Genomic DNA, 19,054 nt, shown 5'->3' with positions numbered 1-19,054 from the left:
CTCTGGCCTCAACTTTCCTGAGGAATAGAGACTGAGAAAGGGCCTCTCAGTTCTCACAAATGAGCTGTTTCATTCCCCCATGGACACGATGTCTATTTACCATGGTCACATACAGACACCAGTTGACCAGTTCTGGTTACACAACTTGTAAAAAAACAGTGTAAGCTGAAAAGTCGGGCATTTTCTTGGAAATTATTAAGAATTTCAGAAGTGCGACAGCAGAGTAGTAAGCTAAGCATGTGTGTATGGCCATCTCCCCTGAAAGCCCAGTGACTTGGCTGTGTGTTCCCTGCACTGTGCAAAGGCTGACAGCCAGAGAATGACTGGGGCACCCAGCTGAGCTGCAGAAGCAGGGGTGCTCCTGAGTCACTGGAGCCTTCTTCAGGAAAGAGGTCAGTGATGAAGTGTGAGCCCGCAAGCGTAAACCACATTCCCCTTAGGCTGCTTCCTTGCCTTATTCTTGAATTAAACATCAACATTTTAGATGCTAGACTGAGGGAAGTTGTCTGTTTTGGAGGCTTAGACCATAGTACTCAAAAATGGTTGTAAAAATAGCAATAAAAATCAGCTTGCAGGCATAGCTCCTGGGAGATTCTCTTTTAAGAGAGAGGTGAAGGCAGGGGAGGGCAGGTCAAAGCAGGAGGAGCAGGGCCTGTGGAAGGAGCCCTTTGGGGAGTTAGTTATGAGCAGGAAGCCAGTGGGAGAAAAGACAAGTCCGCTCACTGTGAGATGGAGAACTGGGGATGGAAACGTAAGTGTGCCAGTGACCAGAAGACTCAACACAGCCAAGAGGCGGAAACACTAAGAGAATTTCCCACTGCATCCAGCATCTCTGTGCCCTGAATCACTGGAGCTGCTGTCCTGAGACAGTGCTGGAACCTAGAGGGCAGCAGCCAGTGTCATTTTTGAGTTCCCAGATCCCTTAATTGGAGGCGGGCACTCCTATGGAAGCTGAAATGCCAACCAATCAGCAGTGTTGATTTCCAGGGGAAAAGGGGTGTCATCTCTTATTCCCTAATTGTGTGCTTGGTTCCTGAAGGTCCAGGACAGTGACGGTGAAACTTTTGGAGCTTTTAACGATAGCAAACAGCCGGCTGCAGTACATAAGCTGTAGGCTCACCACTAGTCTAGGAAGTGCAGCGAGAACGTGGAATGAGAAATGCAAGGCTGTTCCCGAGAGCCTAACCATCAGCATCAGAGAGAGCAAGTGGAGAGATCGGGGCACTTTGCAGAAGCAGACTCTCCCCCCAAACAAGAGTCTATAAAAAGACGGTGACTTGCTACAACCTGAGACTTTATCCTGAGTACTACAAACTGGTCACAGAAAGATAAATGCTTATGTAAGGTCCCTGGGCTGTTCAGATTCCCAGAGAAAGAAAATAGGATGGTGGTTTCCAAGGGCTGGGCGAGAAGAAGGAAAGAGGAGTTACAGTGTAACAAGAATAGCATTCTGGCTTCACAAGATGCAAAGAGTCCTGGAGATGGATGTAATAAGTGCTACTGAACTGAAGAATGGTTAAGATGGTAAATTTTATGCTATGGGTATTTTATCACAATGAAAAGATGGAAACCAAAAAAGTAAGATGTAGTCAAAAATCCAGAAAGATGAGTATCTGACAGGGAGGCAGTGCCTCTCTGCACCTCTCTGTGATCCCCAGTGCTGAAGCCTTGATGAAGTGGATGTTTAAGGCTTCCCTAGAGAAGCTGCCAACTGTGGGAAAGAGCATTGTGTCTTATATGCTTGGAGGAAGGACCACGGATCAGCCATGAGCTCTGAGCATCTGACCTTCCAACAGATAGCAGCCCTTAATCGCATGGACCCCTCACAGAACACTTCTCACCTGGAGAATCAGATCTTTCCTGTCATCTTGATATGATCAAAAGCAGTTTAAAAAGTCATTTTGTAGGGGGAGGGAGGAAAGATATAGACTTGCTTCATAATAGAGATGGAATAGGCTGGAAATAAAGGATTGCATCCTCAAAACCAACATATCAGTCTCAGAAAAGTACTCACCGTCAGCCACAAAGAAACTATACTGACTGATGGAAATTTTTTTCCAATCTATGTCTCAGAGACACTGCTGCTGTGAACTGTGCAGCAGTAAACGTGGGTGTCCAGGAGCTGTTTGATGTAATGATTTTATTTCTTTTAGAAGTGTACCCAGTTATCAGATTACACAAACATATGGTAGTTCTAGTTCTAGTTTTTAAAGAAATCTCCATTCTGTTTTCCATAGTTTCTGTATTAATTTTCCTTCCTGCCCATAGGGTATAGCTTCCCTTTCTGTGTCCTTCCCAGCATTTATTATTAGTGTTTTTGGTAATAGCCATTATTACTGGGGTGAGGTGGTATTTCATTGTGGTTTTGATTTTCATTTCCCTGATGATTAATGATACCGAACACCTTTATATTCTTTGAGGTTATTTGTATATTTTCCTTTGGGAAATGTCTATTCAGATAATTTTCTTTTATCTAGAGCCCTATGGTAATGATATTCCTCTGGACCTCAGGGCAACACATTTTGATTCAGGACAAGCACAGTGTGTCTAACTCTCTCTAGCATTTGGCTCAGATTCACAAGCCACTGAAGTGTATGTGTGTGTGTGTGTGTGTGTGTGTGTGTGTGTGTGTGTGTGAAACCCAAGGCCTCACACATGCTAGGGAAATGTTTTACCTCTGAGCTGTATCTTAGTTCTTGAAACTCTTAATAGTTGCAATATTACTTAAGTTGCATTTTGCCCCAACATCAATGGTTTCTGGTCAATGTTCATTCACTCTACTTGCAGAAGTAAAAATAGAGACCACAATGTTTTTCAAAATATTCTTATGCCTAGAAATTTTTCCTGCTTTCATTTCTCTATCCAGAAGAGAATATTATACACCCAGATGGTATGTGTAGATCACAGAATCTAGTTTTGTTTGACATTTTTTAAAAAAAATCACTTCACTGACCTACAGAGGCTGAGACAGGAGGATTGCAAGTTTGAAAGTGGTGTTGGCAGTTTAATGAGATCCTGCTCAAAATAAAAAATAAAAAAGGGCTTGGGATGTACCTCAGAGGTAGACTACCCCTGGGTTTATTCCCAGTACCTAAATACATGTGTACAGTTCTACTAAAAACCCATTGAAAAAAAAGACTCCTTTTTCCCTTGACCATCCCCTCCCCTAAAATTGCTCTAAACTGAAGATAAGCAGTCTTCAGTGAGCAGAGAACACAATTATTAAAAAGATTTTTTTGTATATTCTATGTTTAGATATATTCTCCCACTGTAAGCACATATAAATGAATATGTGCTTTTAGTTCTTGAGAAAATTCATCCCACTTGGTCTGATTCAAGGTTTCCCAACAGTGGCTCTATTTAGAAACAGTGGCTTAGAAACATACCTGGTCTCTATCTCCTAGGTTTCAGTAAGACTCTCCCAACTGTGAAAACTCTGAGCACAGAAGTTTTGATCTGAATAGTACAGCTAAGTCTTGGAGAAAGCTGGGAAAGATGTTCCTATGGAGTCTTTTTATTCCTCTTTTCTTTCCTCTCCTCCCCTCTCTTCCCCTTTCCTCCCATCCCCCTCTTCTTGTAGTGCTGGGCCTTTCCGAGCTTTGGCCAGTGCTCTACAGTTGATCCATATTCCTAGCCCAAGAAAGCTATCACTTAGGATTTCTATCCCTCTTTGCTCTATTCTGCATGTTCTTTGGCAAGCTCAGACTCCTTGATGTTATCCCAGAAGGGCAATAATGAGGTCATCCCTGCAGATAAACCAAGCTCGTATAGTCTCCACATATTGAATTTGCTTCATATTCTATTGGGGGAAAACTCAAGGAATCGATTGCAAGCGTGTTCCTGAAGCATTTGATACTGACCAGTCTCCTCCAGTCTAGTAATCTAGGGGGCAAAGCTGGCATGTAATTGTGGCTCAGCTCTTGAAACCTAATTAATTGCATCTCAGCTCCTTTGAGATGGGTTGCATAAAGGGGAAGGAGTTATTCAGTCATAGCACACAAACAATTGTTGGATACAAGAGAAAGAGTAGCTCAGATGTGTAAGCTCCAGCATAGGGTTTTCTAGGCATAGTTATGCACAGATTTGGTGAAAGAATTGCCTTGAATTCTCTTTGCTGAGCACTCTGAACTTCACTCTCACTCAAGAAATTTCCAATAATGTGCTTCCTAGGTAGTTTTCCCACAGGGAGGAGTGCTTATCTAGCTGTTGTGAATACATCATCTACCAGTGGGACACAACGTGGGAAGTGGAGTGGGTTCTCAGGTGACATAGCACAGGCGGGCAGTGGGAAAGGGGAAACACAATGGCCGGGAGGTCTATCTCATCTCTACCACTCTTCCTGCTTCCTCTTGCAGCTCCATGTTTTGCTGGATGCCTGAGTTGAAGGATATTGGATCCATTAGTGGAAAAAGGAAAAGAGAGAACAAATAAGCACACACAGGTGTGAGCTGAGGTCCTTGTTGCTGGGTTTATCTTGTTTATATACTGGTAGTACTGACCAAGGAACATTCTGGGTCCTTTAGCCCGTGTGGTTTTTGCTTTTCACAATAAACAAGTAAAGAAAGCACATCCACAGGCAAGGCTTAGAGAGGTTAAGAATCCATGGCTAGTTCCAGGCAATTGGAATCAGCCTTTTTGGACTCCACCAGCACCATGCTTGTAAATACATCAAGGAATGTTTCCTTAGGGTATTGCGATAAAATGATAGCTTCAGAGAATGTAACTTATCGAGCATAATTTCTGTGCTCACAAGATCTCATAGCATTGGCGCCGAAGGGACTTCAGGAGTTATTTGTTTCCTCTACTAAGTGAGAAACCTAATCAGAGGGGGGGATGAGAACCTACCGAGTGTAGTGGGGGGAAAAGGAGAGAAAACTAGAAGCTAGAAGTCCCAAAAAGGAAAAACTGCAGGGCATCATATGCAAGTGGGTATGAGAGGAGGTTCAGAGAGGGTGAGTCAGAGTTAGGCTCGATCATGAAACCATTGACTGAAACAGGAAGGACCAGGGAGGGAACTGCTGGAATAGAGGTGAAAACAAATAGAATCTGCTTCCGAAGAACTGCAAATTCACGAACTGAAAACTCCAACTAAAATTCTAAGAACTGGGAAGAAAAGGCACATTTTGGAATCTTTCAGATAAGGGTGAACACTCTTGAATCTAAACATGCTCAGCAGCACTCATCATGCTCAGTAGTTTATTAGCCATTTCAGTGGGGGCTGGGGGAGTATTTGTCATGTATACAATCTACGCGCAGTTAAATTCTACAGATGTCAGAAGCAATAGAAAAAGTAATCAGAATAGAAAGAAACAATGAGACTAACATGAAATTTACCAGGAGGTTCAATGTAAAGTGTTCTGTTTATGTTTGAAAAATTGAACATTTATAGAATGAATAAAAATGATGATGATATAAATAATTATAATTTTTAAAACCTAATAATTATTGTGGGTCAGGTTCATAATGTTTTACAACACAATTATTTAATCCTATACTACTATATAACATTGTCTTGTTATGATCTTTACCTTATAGGTAAAGAAACTAGGGAGAGATGAAGTAGATTATTTTCCTAAAGTCACAAAAACCTTGTTTTGTCTGATAGAAAAACATCATACCTTTTAATTACTAAACTAAGGATTAGGGAGACTTTATTTGACCAAAGTTTTATTAAAGACCTTTCTACTTGTAGAAGTAAGTGACGATGTGTTTGCATGTCCTACATAGAGAGATACATACAGATGATGAAATAAATGAGAAGTCATTAAAAACATAGAATTTCCCCTTGAAATTAATTTCCCTAACCTGAAAGGAATGAATTTCAATGTGATTCAGAATCATATATTTAAAAGTTTTCGCCTACAAGTGTGAAATTATTATGAACATAGAAAGGTTTACTGTTAAAAAATTGAGCACATAGGTCTCAGCTGGGTTTCTGATGATATCACTACCTTATAAAAATCATGCTAAGAGTCAAATAAAGATCTTAAGAGTCTATGAACTCCTCCTAACAGAAAGCCTGCTCCACATCGTGCCTCTGTGGGAATGAAAGTGAGAAGCACATGGACACAGCTCTGTGTTCAGATGCAGTGTAGCCTCCTCTTGTCTCGGCTCTACCCTAAACTTTCAGCGTGAGCACCCTTCCCAGCAATGTGGACCTGTGTCCCACCCCCACCACTTTGTCACCTTCCAATCCTTTTTTTTTTTAGAACCCCTACTTCCTTCCAGTCCTTTCCTTGGTTCACTCTGATCTTGTCCTCCTGGTTGTTCCTGCCTCCAGTCTCTTTCCAGCCCTGGAAGTCTGCTCCTAGGATCAGGGTCATTGCATTTAGCCCTTTGAATGAACACTCACTGTCTCTATTTTTTGGCTAAGAATTTAAACAAATTCTCATGTGTGCTTTGATAGGCTTAACAGCATAAACATAACTGTTCACTTATACTATCATCTGGGTTGCTGAATAATTACACAGGTAGGCAAGAAGAGAAAACATACGTTTTCCCCCTGAGAAGACTTAAGTCATAGGGGACACATATTTCATTTATCTTTCATCGTGTCATATAATTACAGAAGAAAACTTAGTGGTGCTTGAGTCTGCTGTGTTTACAATTTTATTTCTTTGAAAAGTTCCACATCTACGGTGCACATTTTACAAAAATAGGCCAATTTTGTCTTACGAAAGTAGACCAAGTGGGAAAAAAGTTACTTTTCTCTAAGCAGATGAGTGCAGTGTATGATTATCCTCAATATAATTTTGGTTTTCTATCCTATAATCTATGGTTTCATGTTGCCTATCAACCACTCTGTGATCAAGCTGGACTTTGTCCCAGAAAGAGGGATCATAAAACAATTTTAGTTCTATTGCTTTCTTTTATTTAGATTTCCATCTGAGTTCCTGAAAGAGGTCATAGGGCTTAGTGTAGCTTTAAGCTGCAGAGTATGTCTAAACGGACCTTTGGAGCTCTCTTTTAGAGAAGCCCTGATATTTGTGCCTTGTTAATTTCTTTCCCGTATCTTCCTTACCTCTCTTCTTTCCCTTCTCACCGACATGCTCCAGGTCTTCAGCTCTAGATGGCTGCATTACTTAAATGCTCACCCTCCATCCCTGGTCTAGGTTCCTCCGCCCTATCCATCCTGCCCACGTCCCTTAAGGCTGCAGTCATGGCAACTCACTCTCCTGTTAGAGTCCTTTTCAGCTGGCTTCACTTCATGTGTTTAAACAGGTCAGGACATTTGGTCCCACATGGGCTTCTGTCTACAGCCTCTGCTGGACAGAAAACTTACCATTCCTCTAAGGGACTATACCCATGTCAGCCCTGCATATCCTCCTTCCCAGCACCTAATACTCTTTCTCCAGCTATACGACTCTTTATGTGAACTGCTCCTCCAAGCCAAGCTCTTGAAGCCTCTTTTCCATAAAACCTTCTACAGCTTCTCCAGTTCTCGTCTACATTCATGTGTCTCTTACTTCTTCATTGTTTCACGTTCTACCTGCCACCTTCCGTAAGAGCAGCAACAGAGAACAAGGAAGTTGTGGTGCCTTCTTGTTCCAGTCGTGCGGATGGCTCTGCAGCTTTCTACAGAACATTCTGACAATGACTGGCTAAAGCTGAGCCTCAATCTGCCTCTCATAAAGCCCTGACTAGGTAGGAGACCAGACTCATATATTAATGGTGAAGGGCTATCAATTCCTAGCTAAATTCTCTTAAATCTTGTCTCAAAGACTCTGGAGTCTCCTACTCTGAAACACTTTGGGTAATTATCAGCTACCTGTGTCTATATAACCCCACAGAAACCTGGATGACAGTACAAAGTCAGAAGGTAAGACATTTCCTAGACATTTAAAAGTTCCAATCTCCAAAACTCATAGGGCCATTTCAATGAGACAAAAAGATCTTTGAAATAAAAGTTTGGGAAGCTGTCTTTTCTTTAGCTCTTTGCTTCCTGTTCTTGGACCACTCCTAGTTTATTCTTCCTAAGTTGTTTTTTCTTTAAATAACGATCACACTGTGTGGAGGGCACTGGAACAAGCAATGGAGTTCCCCAATGAACAGGTGATAAATGCCCATAAAATAAATAAGAGACAATAAAACTACTCTATAATAAATGTGAGTGATGACAACTATTCTTAAAGTTCAGAAATAATCCATAATGAAATGGGTTCAGACTCAGTACACACATACTATTCTGTAACAAAGTTTATGGTAGTGAAAGCTAACCTTTGGTAGAGTTCCAGCCGTTGGTTTTGACATTTTATTACTCTCCCGAGGTTTACGCTTTACTGTATCACTGGCAAAAGCCATCAGGGCTGGCTCACTTGCTCCTACACATTTCTTTAAAAACCCAAGGCTACTTCCCCATAGCAAATGCCACCTACTCTCTTTGAACCGGCAAACTATTCCAAGGTTTCACTGCTTCGGAGATGCCAGAAATGCATTGGAAAAGAAAAGAAGGCTAAAATCAGACTGGAAAAAAATCTTACCTCAACTTCTGACTGGCTGGGACAGTTATCTTATTAAGCTTATCCATTCTTTTTGGTAAGGTACACGAGTCACTGTTCTGTGGTAATGTCAGCAGCTCCCGGCTTTCCTAGGGAGCAGCATGTTACGCTCTGGTTGCCAGCGCTCCAGTCGCTGGAGTCTGACTTCTGAGCGTGCAAGCCAAGCACAGCAAACACGCCTGCACTAGGGAGAAGTAAAACTTGCCGGAGCACATCATCAAGTTTCACGTTGCTACGTAATCATGTGATCTGGGTAGCCAGCCAGCTCGGCGGATTACTCCACGCTGTGTACACTTTAATAGTAAAACCTACTAGGCATGCAAATTTTTCAGCTGCTTTTTTTTTTTTTTTTTTTTTTTTTTTTTTTAAATAAACAGGTTTGGACAAGCTTCTGGCTGGTCACTACTTCTTGTTTGTACCAAATACAGTCCCTGTTTTCGGTAGGTATGGAGCTGACATCTGCAACTTCCTTGACTCATGAGAAATAGTATAATCATTTCCACCTGGGTGACCGTTGGGGACTTTCTGCTTATTTGCATAAAGTCATGGATAAGTTTTTTTCCACTTATAGAACCATTATATGAAAATGGAATTTTATAGTAGATATCAGGGTGGCAGGAAAGAGTAGAAACAGTTTACTCAGTGAGTCTTTTTTTCCTGAGTTTTGTTTACTGTGATGGACAATTCTATGTGCAAGTTTACATTGAGACAGGTGACTTGAGAAAGGAGAGATGATTTCCATCACAAACTCTGTGGCCTACTTATCTGCTGGCAGGGTCAGGAGTTACCTTGCTGAGAGTCTAAGGCTTCCAAACAAAATCAAGATACACCCAAAAGTCAGCTGAGAGCAAATCTAACGATTTCCCAACAATACAATTCCAAGATCAAGCAGAAGCCCCCTAGGAGCAGAGTGCTACTGCTTTCCTTGTCAGTGTCCTCATACCCTTGTCCACTGCTCACCCCATCCTTTCATCATGTCCAGTAACACGCTGCACAGAGGGTCATCGCAAGCACAGACAGGGAGATGAAGTATAGGGGACCCCCCCATGCCTTCAGCAGGTGGATCCATCCTAAGAATTCTACTTCCCTCCTGGATGACTTCCAGCTTCCTCTACCTGGTCTAAAAACCACTAATTTATGTGTCATTTGCAGAGCGGAAGGCAGTTCAGGGTCAAGGAGAAAGAAAATAACCAGGACAAAACTAGCAGGAATGTCCTGATCACCTATGTAAAGTAACAAGCACGTTTCTCACATTTATCATGGAGACCACTCCACTCCTAGGCCTGAAAAATATACAGAGGTGTGGCCAAAAGAGAGCCTAGTTACCTCTCCTGCCACAGATCCAAGGTTTGATTGAACAGAAAGAGGGAGAGAGGAGCAGACACAAGTGAGCTAGAAAAGAAGGAGGAAGAGAAAAGGAGAAAGAGGAAAGGTAGCAGCAGCAGTGGTAGAGGTGGAAATCTTAGATGAATTTCTTCCCTCCTCGTCTCTTCTTTGAACAAACAGAGGTTCTGTACTTCTCGAGGCAACATTCACGAACTGCATCAGAATTTCCGGTTCCACCAGATGTTCAGGAGCAGGATTTCAGAGGTATTGGAGGGTGGGGCCTTCCTGCTAGGCCAAGCCACCAACTAGGCCAGGCCAGCAACAGTGTTTAATGAGAAAGATGCAAGTACTTGTCCTCCTTAACCATTTACTTCCCAACCTAGCAGCTCAGTTTTCTTGCAGTGTATTCCAAAAGGGCTCTAAATCACCACCTCTCCTCTTCCGTAATTCTTAGCTGAAAGAAACAAGTAGACCAATGTGGTAAAGGCACATTTAATGCTATCAAGGATCAGAGAGGTCATGCTTTATTGTGTGGAGTGACAATAGTCATCTTGCTCCTTCTAAACTATTGTAAAGTGTACCCCATTGATCAGTTGACTTTTCTCTCCAAAAACAACTCTGCTCAACACCTGGGCTGGGAACTTTTTATTTCCCCAGAGAAAAAGACATGGGTAAGAGTTACACTTCTGCTTTTTCTTTTTACAGACACTTGTCTTTCTTCTTTTTACTGTATTTTGTTTGACATGATGAAAATGAGAGTCTACTTTTCCAGACTGGACATTTTGCCCCCTGCATGTGCTGTGTGGCAGCCCAGTGCTTCAGGCCTGCCACAAGCACCTGCAGCTCTCACTGGCCTGCCACGAAAGTCACGCAAGGATAAAAACTGATGACACCAAGTCTTAGAGGACGATGTGTGAATGGAATGAGGCCACACATGACACTGTAGCACACACAGAACAATACACCATGAGAAACACTCAGGCCTTCTTCAGGACATGGAAGTGGGTTCACCACTAGATTAATAGATAACAAATACACAAAACCAACCATAAAGAAAATTTGAAATGCCTATAGGCCAACACGAAAAGAATAAGGTGCAATCATTTTGGAAATAGTTTGTTACCTAATAAATTCAATAACATGTATACCTATGACCAGGGTAGGTCATATGTGGGTCAAGCACTTGTATGTATGCCTAAGGTCATGAATGTGAAATGTAATTAAAGTACCGTTCATAACAGAAAAAATAATTCTAGAGGTACTCTAATTGTTCATCAATAGGGGAATTAGGGAGTTAACTGTGGCATAGTCACATACTATTCAGCTGTGAAAATGAGTGAATTCCAATTGCATCAAAATATACAAATAACAAAAATAATTTGAGCAATAAAGGCAAATGAAGAAGGCTCATGCATTATGATTTCACTTATGTTAAGGTTAAAGATATGAAAGACTGAACAATATATTATTTACATACATATCTGGTAAAGCCAATAAAGACAATAATCCATGTAAAACTCCAGTAATCGGTTACCAAAGAATGGGATTGCAGTGAAGGAGCACATATTTCTTACAACGAATGATGGGAATAAGTGTTCGTTTTATTATTTGTATCCAGTGTATTGTAGGTGTTAAATATTTTTAAAAACTAAATAAAAGGAGACCACATCTAGGATTATTGGGGAGAACCAAGACAACAGGCCTAACCCTAATTCACTTTAGTGAAAGAATAGAGCTTGCAAACAAGAAGACAGATTACCCAGGGTTCGGGGTAAGAGCCAATCAACCTGTTTCTTTGGGCTCTTTTCCTTGCGTCAGTGCATGACAACTACAATAATGTGTGTATCAAATGCTGCTTCCTATAGCATGATGACATTAATTTCACACCTGATTCTTAGCGAGCTTAACCGGCCTAAAGGATCTGGACCAAGTCGGCTTCCATAGCCTGCTAATCTTAGGGTTCTGGCATTGCATGAGAAATCTTCTGTGATTCTGGAGAGGACTCTGTCTTGGCATCAACTTAACCATGACTTGGGCAAATCACTTAGACTCCCTGACCTCAATTTCTCACTTCTAGTGGACAGAAGAAAGGATTTATGGAGGAGTCCCACTTGGAATGTGACCGCCATCAGTGAACCCAGAAATTGATTATGACCACTGCACACATCTTGAGTTTCCAGGAAAGAAGTCTCTCTCTTTTTTTTTTTTTTTTTTTTATTGGTACCAGGGATCGAACTCATGATCACCTGCTTGCAAGGCAGGTGCTTATGTCGCTGAGCTAAATCCCCAGCCCCCCCCTTTTTATTATTTATTTTTTTTTTTTTTTTTGAAAGAAGTCTCTGATCCTTCTTATTAGACCTTCCTGTAGTGGGTCTAAGTGACCGTGACACTTTACAAAGCCTTGGGGATAGTTCAAGTCCTTACTGGTACTGAGAGATCAGCCACAGTTCAGCCAATCTGAATGTTCTTACCCTGCCAGGGCCAGTTCAGACAAACTGCCAAAGGAAGCAGACAGTGTTTTGTGTTGATGTCTATACAATCTGGTTCCACCCAAAATCATAATCTACTCCTGGGACGCTCAGACTCACAACTTGGGGTACGAGAGGTGTGCTGTTATCATTTCTATTTTCTGATGTGAAGTCTAAGCCTCAGGAGGGTGACAAGACTTACTCAAGGTCACTCAGTCAACCTGACTCTTGAGCTAGGGCCCCTAAGCCCCTAAATCATTCACTCTTTTTTCTTTCTTGGGGTGGCTTGGAGGCACAGGTTCTGCAGCACTTCTGACAACATTTGGACAAATTCAGGCCAGTGTAGCAGCAACTTGCCACTGGTCAGATCTAAACCTAATTTTCTCAGCTGTTAACAGTTAAGAGCACAGATGGAAGGAGGTTTGAGAGGCCGCTAAGGATCTTGGGTAAGACAGTGGGAGAAAATAGCACAAGAGGACCAAGTGGGGCAAAGGAAGACAGGAAGCATGGCAGATGCTGTTAGCGGTTTGTCTCTTCTCCCCTTTTGTGGCAGGAGAGGCAGGAAGGGAGAAAGAAGGAAGAAGAGATGACATCTGTGGTGTGGTATCAACACATGGGCAAAAGCCCTTGTAAGCTCAAGGCTTCACTTTCTATGAGACAAATCAGTTCCCTATTTTATCTGTATTTTCCTTTCTTTTTTCTTACTTTTTTTATTTTTGATACAGATACCAAGAGCGAAGCATCTGTATCATTAAAAAGATGACTCGGGCGAACACAGCCTTTATTCACTGCATCAGTCCAAGCCTCCATAGGAAGAAAATTCCAGTAGTGTCATGTTGGCACGGATGATTCCTGGGCTATGTGTCATCTCCTCCCTGCTTTCAGCACTCAGGACCAATCTGCCAACCAGAGTCTCTTGTGAAATGTTTCCACCCTCACCCTGCTTTCCCTTCACACCAGGACGCACCTGAGTCACTGGCTAGCCTCTTGTTACTTCTCTGTAGCTAGATGCACCCACTCTCAGGTTTCTAACAGCGCATGTTGGTAGTGATTTGCCTGTCGTAGTTTAAAGGCTATTCAGTTCTTCTAGAACCAAGTATGAAGGCGTTTATACTTCTCTGGGGCTGAGTACTGTTGATGGTCCATTTTCATTAGCACATAGCAGATGACCATGTTCTTGGCCAGACTGCTCATCAAACACCCCTTTCTCCTCATTAGACATGTGGCTCAACCAATAGTCAAAAATAGCCATCCAGAGGCAGAGCAGAATGCGGACACGTGAAGCAAGAGTAGGCCCAGGCAATCAAGGCGGCCAGGCAGTTCCCATCAGTTAGGGCCATGATGAAGCCAGAAAACAGGCACAGGTGGAGAGGCTGAGTCCTTTAACTACCCTTAGCTGTGTCACACCTGGGCAGAGCCAAAATAACGTTTGTGGTCTCCAAGGACTGAGGATTTATCTGCCAGGAAAAATCTTCAGCAACAGATGCTATAGGTGTTAATTAGATTCTTATGCTATCTTCTAGCTTATGAAGCTTGATTACTCTCCTGGGCTTGGGTAGATAGATTACCGATGCAGTCCATCTGGGTTCAAAAGGACCCCAAATAGGCAGTCTGTCAGTAGGGGAACAGTCCTGTAATCTGAGCACTGAGAGGGTAAAGCAGGAGGACTGAAAGTTCAAGCCAGACGTGATGAACTTAATGACATAGTGAGGCCCTGTGTTAAAATAGTAATAAGGAGCTTTGAGTGTAGCTCAGTGTGAAAGCCCTTGGTCCAATACTCAAACCACAAGGAGAGCCCGCAAAGAGAAGACAAGCAAATGTGGACACATTCTTGGGTGGGATGATTCAACATCATGATGGTGACCATTACCTCCAATTTAAATTGAGCAGAAGTTTAATATGATCCCAATAAAAACAATGATAGTTCCCCAAAACCAACCAGCTGTAGTTAGGCAAGTTGATTCAAAATTTCCGGTACCAAGAAGAAGAGCCACACAACCTCTGGAAAAGAAGCTCAAGGAAGTAGAAGCAGAATAGCCTTCCCATGCAATAAAGCCCATGTAGTAAAAGCATTAAATTTGCTGCACAGACAGGGATTGAAGAGAAAATGCAAACATGAGCAGAAGAATATGAGGAAATTAAATATATTATGAATGTGAATATATTATGGAGAGATGGGCCTCTTTAATAGAAACAGAAATTGGGAAAAAGACAAAAGGTCAGACTCATACCTTATACTGCTTGGTAGAAAAAACTCCCAGGGGATCAACGATTTTAAGAAATGAAATCTTAAATGTACCAGAAGAAACCACTGTTAAATTTCTTTGTAACTTCAGCTATCACTTTAAATTTTTTTTTATTTTAGACAAAAGAGGACAGAACAAAGCAGATCAGAACAGAACAATGTAAGCAACATAGTACTTTACCACAATGATATAACATTATATTATTAACAGTAGCTACCATAATGTCTCTTTGAAATAATTGAGCATACCTTCATATACAATAGTATCAAGCATAACAAAATAGCATGAAACCATTCAAGAGAATGAAAATATTACAGGGCATTCAGGACCAAATAACTGAAAACAAACAATGGCTATTATATTATTTCATTTTCCATAAAATTTTTTATACTATCACATATATTAAAATCCCATAAGATACAACATGATAGAACCAATGGAAACAGAAGAACAAAAGCATTGTAGGACTTGAAAGCAAGATGATATTAAATCAGCAATGGCTATCATAATGTCTTATTTTCTTCAAAATAGCTGTTCATACCACCACAGATAATAAAATCAAACAAACCAGGATAAAACCATTCTAACTAATGAATGCAATCATTATAAGGCTTCAAAGCAATGTAATGGGGAATCATGATTACCATAAAATCTTATGTACTCTTACCATTTCTTACACTATAGGGAGACTATATGGTATTTATACATGTGAGTTTGATTTATTTCACTTATGAGTATAATCTCAAGTTGTGCCCATTTATTAATAAATATCTCAATGTGATCATGCTTTATAGCTGAGTAGTACTCCATTGTATAAAAATACCACATCTTTTTTATCCATTCCTCTGTTGATGGACACTTAGGTTGTTTCCAGGATCTGGCTATTACAAATTGTGCTGCTATAAACATAGGTGCACATATATCACTGTGGTATGATGTTTTCAGTTCTTCTGGGAATATGCCTAGAAGTGGAATAGCTGGAACAAATGGGACCCCCAATCTCAGCTTTCTGAGAAATCTCCAGACTGACCTCCACAGTGGTTGCACCAGTCTACACTCCCACCAACAGTGCAGGAGAGTTCCTTTTTCCCCACAGCCTCTCCAGCATTTGTTGTCTGTAGTTTTCTTTGATCCTGGCCATTCTTTCATGTATTTACTTGCCATTTGTATTTCTTCATCTGAGAAGTGTGTATTCATCTCAGATGCCCATTTTTGGATTGGATCTTTGAATTTTGGGGGTCTGATTTTTTAAAATTCTTTATATGTTTTAGACAGACGTCCTTTGTCTGAGGGACAGTTCACTAAAATTTTTTCCTAGTTTGTGGGTTTTCTTTTCACTATGCTGAAGATTTATTTTGACAAGCAGAAACTTTTTAATAAGATATGATCTCAGTTATTGATTCTGGAAAGTATTTCCCATGCGGTTTGATTCCGGTTCGTAAATTCTCTACCTACCCCTGTGTCTTCAAGATTTTTACCTAATTTGTCTTCTAACAGTGTCTTGGTTACTTTTCACTCATCACTGAGACAAAATACCTGATGCACCAAGTTGAGAAAGGAAAGGATTATTTCTTACAATTTTTGGAGGTTTCAGTTCATACTCAATTGGCTCCAAAGCAGGCTGGCATGGCAGGGCCACAGTTCTTGGTGGCTGCAAACAGCAAGGCAGAAATCAGAAAAAGAGCAACTCACACCTTCTTCCTGCCATTACATTACATCCTGGCCCCACCCCTAGGCCAGTGTAGCACTCACACCCTCTATCCAAATGCTAGACAATGAACAAATCACAAATGCACGATGCAAATGCATGAGGCCTGGAGGCCACCAACATAAACCAGGACAGACATTTAATGTTTCTGTTTTAATATTCAGATATTTGATCCATTTATATTTTAGTTTAGTACATGGTAATAGGTATGGGTCTAGTTTTAGTTTTTGGCATACGGAGAGCCAGTCTTTCCAGCACCATTTATTAGAGAGACTGTCATTCTTCCAGTGTACATGTTTGGCCCCTTTATCAAAGATAAGGTGGTTGAGTGTGTTTGTAGTTGTGGTTGTATCTTCTAATCTATTCCATTGATCTTCGACTCTATTTTGATTACAGTACCATGTTGATTTTACTACTGTTTCTTTGTAGTATAACTTCAAGTAAGGGATTGTGATACCTTCTGCCTTGCCTTTGCTGCTTAGAACTATCCTTGCTATTCTAGGTCTTTTCTCACTCCAGATGAATTTTAATGATTTTAGGATAATTTAGGAGAGTATGTTGATCTATGAGGTATTTTTTTATCAGGAATGCATTGAATCTGTATAACAGTTTTGGGAGAATGGCCATTTTCACAATATTTATTCTTCCTATCCATGAGTAAGGGATGTCTTTCCATTTTCTGAGATCCTCTTCAATTTCTTTTTTCAGGGCATTATAATTTTCCCTTTATAGATCTTTTACTTTTTTCATGAGATTAATTCATAAATATTTCACTTTTTTGGATGCTAGTGTGAAGTTGTGGTTTCTTTTATTTCTCTATCAGTGATTTTGTTGTTAGTGTATAGGAATGCTATTGACTTTTGAGTATTGATTTTGTATCCAGCTACATTGCTGAATTTATGTATTATAACTAGGAGTCATTCAATGGAGTTTTGGGGGTCTTGTATGTAGAGTATCATGTCATATGCAAATTATGATAATTTCTTTTCCTATCTTTACGCCTTTTATTTCTCTCTCTTGTCTAATTGCTCTGGCTAGTATTTCCAGTACTATATTAAATAGGACGGTAATAAGGGTCATCCTTGTCTTGTGCCTGATTTTAAGATAAAGGCCTTCAGTTTTTGGCCATTTAATATGATGCTGGCTGTTGGTTTGTCATAGATGGCCTTTATCATATTGAGGTAAAGACCATCTATTCCAATTTTCTGTAAGGTTCTTATCATGAATGAGTGTTGGACCTTATCATTTTTCTGCATCTATAGAAATGATCATGTAATTCTTACTTTTGGCTTTATTGATATGGTGGATTACATTTATTGATTTACATATGTTGAACCATCCCTGCATGCCTGGGATGAATCCCACTTGGTCATGGTGTATAATCTTGATGATTTGCTGCATCTTATTTGCCATATTTTATTGAGGATTTTTGCATCTGTGTTCATTAGGGAGATTGGCCTGTGGTTCTCTTTTTTAGTTGGGTCTTTCTCAGGTTTTGGTACTACAATAATATTTGCTTCAGGAATGACTTAGGAAGAATTGCTTCCCTTTTGATTTCATTGAAGAGTTTGACGACTGTTGGCATTAAGTCTCCTTTGTATTTCTTATAGAATTCTGTCGTGAATCTGTCTGGGCCTGGGCTCTTCTTTGTAGGTAAGGACTTAACTACATTTTCAATTTCATTAATAGAAATTGGGTTATTCAGCAGTTTTACATCTTCTTGACCCAGCTTTGGTAGTTCATAGTTTCTAGGAATCTGTCCATTTCTTCTGTGTTATCGAACCTATGAGAGTAGAGGATTATGAAATAAATGTTGATGATCTCCTGTATTTACACAGAGTCTATAGTGATTTCACCTTTTTCATTCCTTATTGCATGAATTTGAGCTTTTTCTCCCCTTTTTAAAATACAGTTGGCTAGGGGCTTATCAATTTTATTTATTCTTTCAAAGAACCAACTCTTTGATTCAATGATTCTTTGGATTGTCTTCTTAGTCTCTATTGTGTTAATTTCTGCTCTGATTTTTATAATTTCCTCCCTTCTTTTGGCTTTGGTCATGACTTGCTCTTCTTTTCCTAGATGTTCGAGGTGTAGCATAAGGTTGTTTATTTGTGTTCCTTCTGTTTTCCTGATGATACTCAGTGCAATAAATTTTCCTCTGAGGACCACTTTCACTGCATCCCACAGATTCTACTAAGTTGTATTTGTATTTTTGTTTGTTTGTAGGTATTGTTTAATTTCTTCCTTAATTTCCCCTGTGACCCACTGATTGTTCAAGAGTGTATTATTCAATTTCCATGTGTTTGTGGCATTTTTGCAGTTTCTTTGATCATTAATTTCTAGTTTCATGACCCTATGATCTGATAACTTGCATGGGATAATTTCACCTCTTTTGCATTTACTTAAATATGTTCTGTGGGCTAGTATATAGTCTATTTTAGAGAATGTCCCATGTACTTCTGAGAAGAATGTATATTCTGATGTAGTTGGACTCTCTATAAGTCTATTAAGTCCGTTTGTTCACAGGTGTGATTCAGTTCTGTTATTTCTTTGCTAATTTTCTGTATGGTTGATCTGTTCCTTGGTGTCAATGGTGTGTTAATGTCTTCTGTTATAATTGTGTGATTGCTTATTTGATTTTTCATTTCTGTTAATACTTGCTTTGTATAGCTGGGTGCTCTGAATTTAGTACATATATATTTACAATTGTTATTGCTTCCTCTTGAAGTTTTCCCCAACTAGTATGTAGTGACCTTGTTTATCTCTTCAGACCATTCTTGGTTTAAAGTTCACATTGTCTGCAAGCAG

At 40.3% G+C, this 19,054-nt stretch overlaps 1 protein-coding gene across 5 annotated transcripts in view; it reads right to left on the bottom strand.

Annotated features, from left to right (window-relative positions):
• The window catches only part of Blnk (B cell linker), a 102,630-nt gene that overhangs the window by 57,539 nt on the left and 26,037 nt on the right, over window positions 1–19,054 (bottom strand). For 2 of the 5 annotated variants that reach the window (XM_063245143.1, XM_063245144.1), the window contains exon 1: window positions 8,481–8,842. In XM_063245143.1, the coding sequence (XP_063101213.1) occupies window positions 8,481–8,527 (47 nt within the window). In that variant the 5' untranslated portion in view covers window positions 8,528–8,842. Of the gene's footprint in view, window positions 1–8,480; window positions 8,843–16,114; window positions 16,190–19,054 lie in introns of those variants that run through there. The other 3 variants (XM_063245147.1, XM_063245145.1, XM_063245146.1) reach the window with 3 other exon arrangements.

The sequence above is a fragment of the Cavia porcellus genome, unplaced genomic scaffold (genome assembly GCF_034190915.1).
Source record: "Cavia porcellus strain 051 isolate PalLab524CR breed Dunkin Hartley unplaced genomic scaffold, mCavPor4.1 scaffold_2, whole genome shotgun sequence".
NCBI classification, from domain to species: Eukaryota; Metazoa; Chordata; class Mammalia; order Rodentia; family Caviidae; genus Cavia; species Cavia porcellus.
This window is presented reverse-complemented; position numbering and strand designations above follow the sequence as displayed.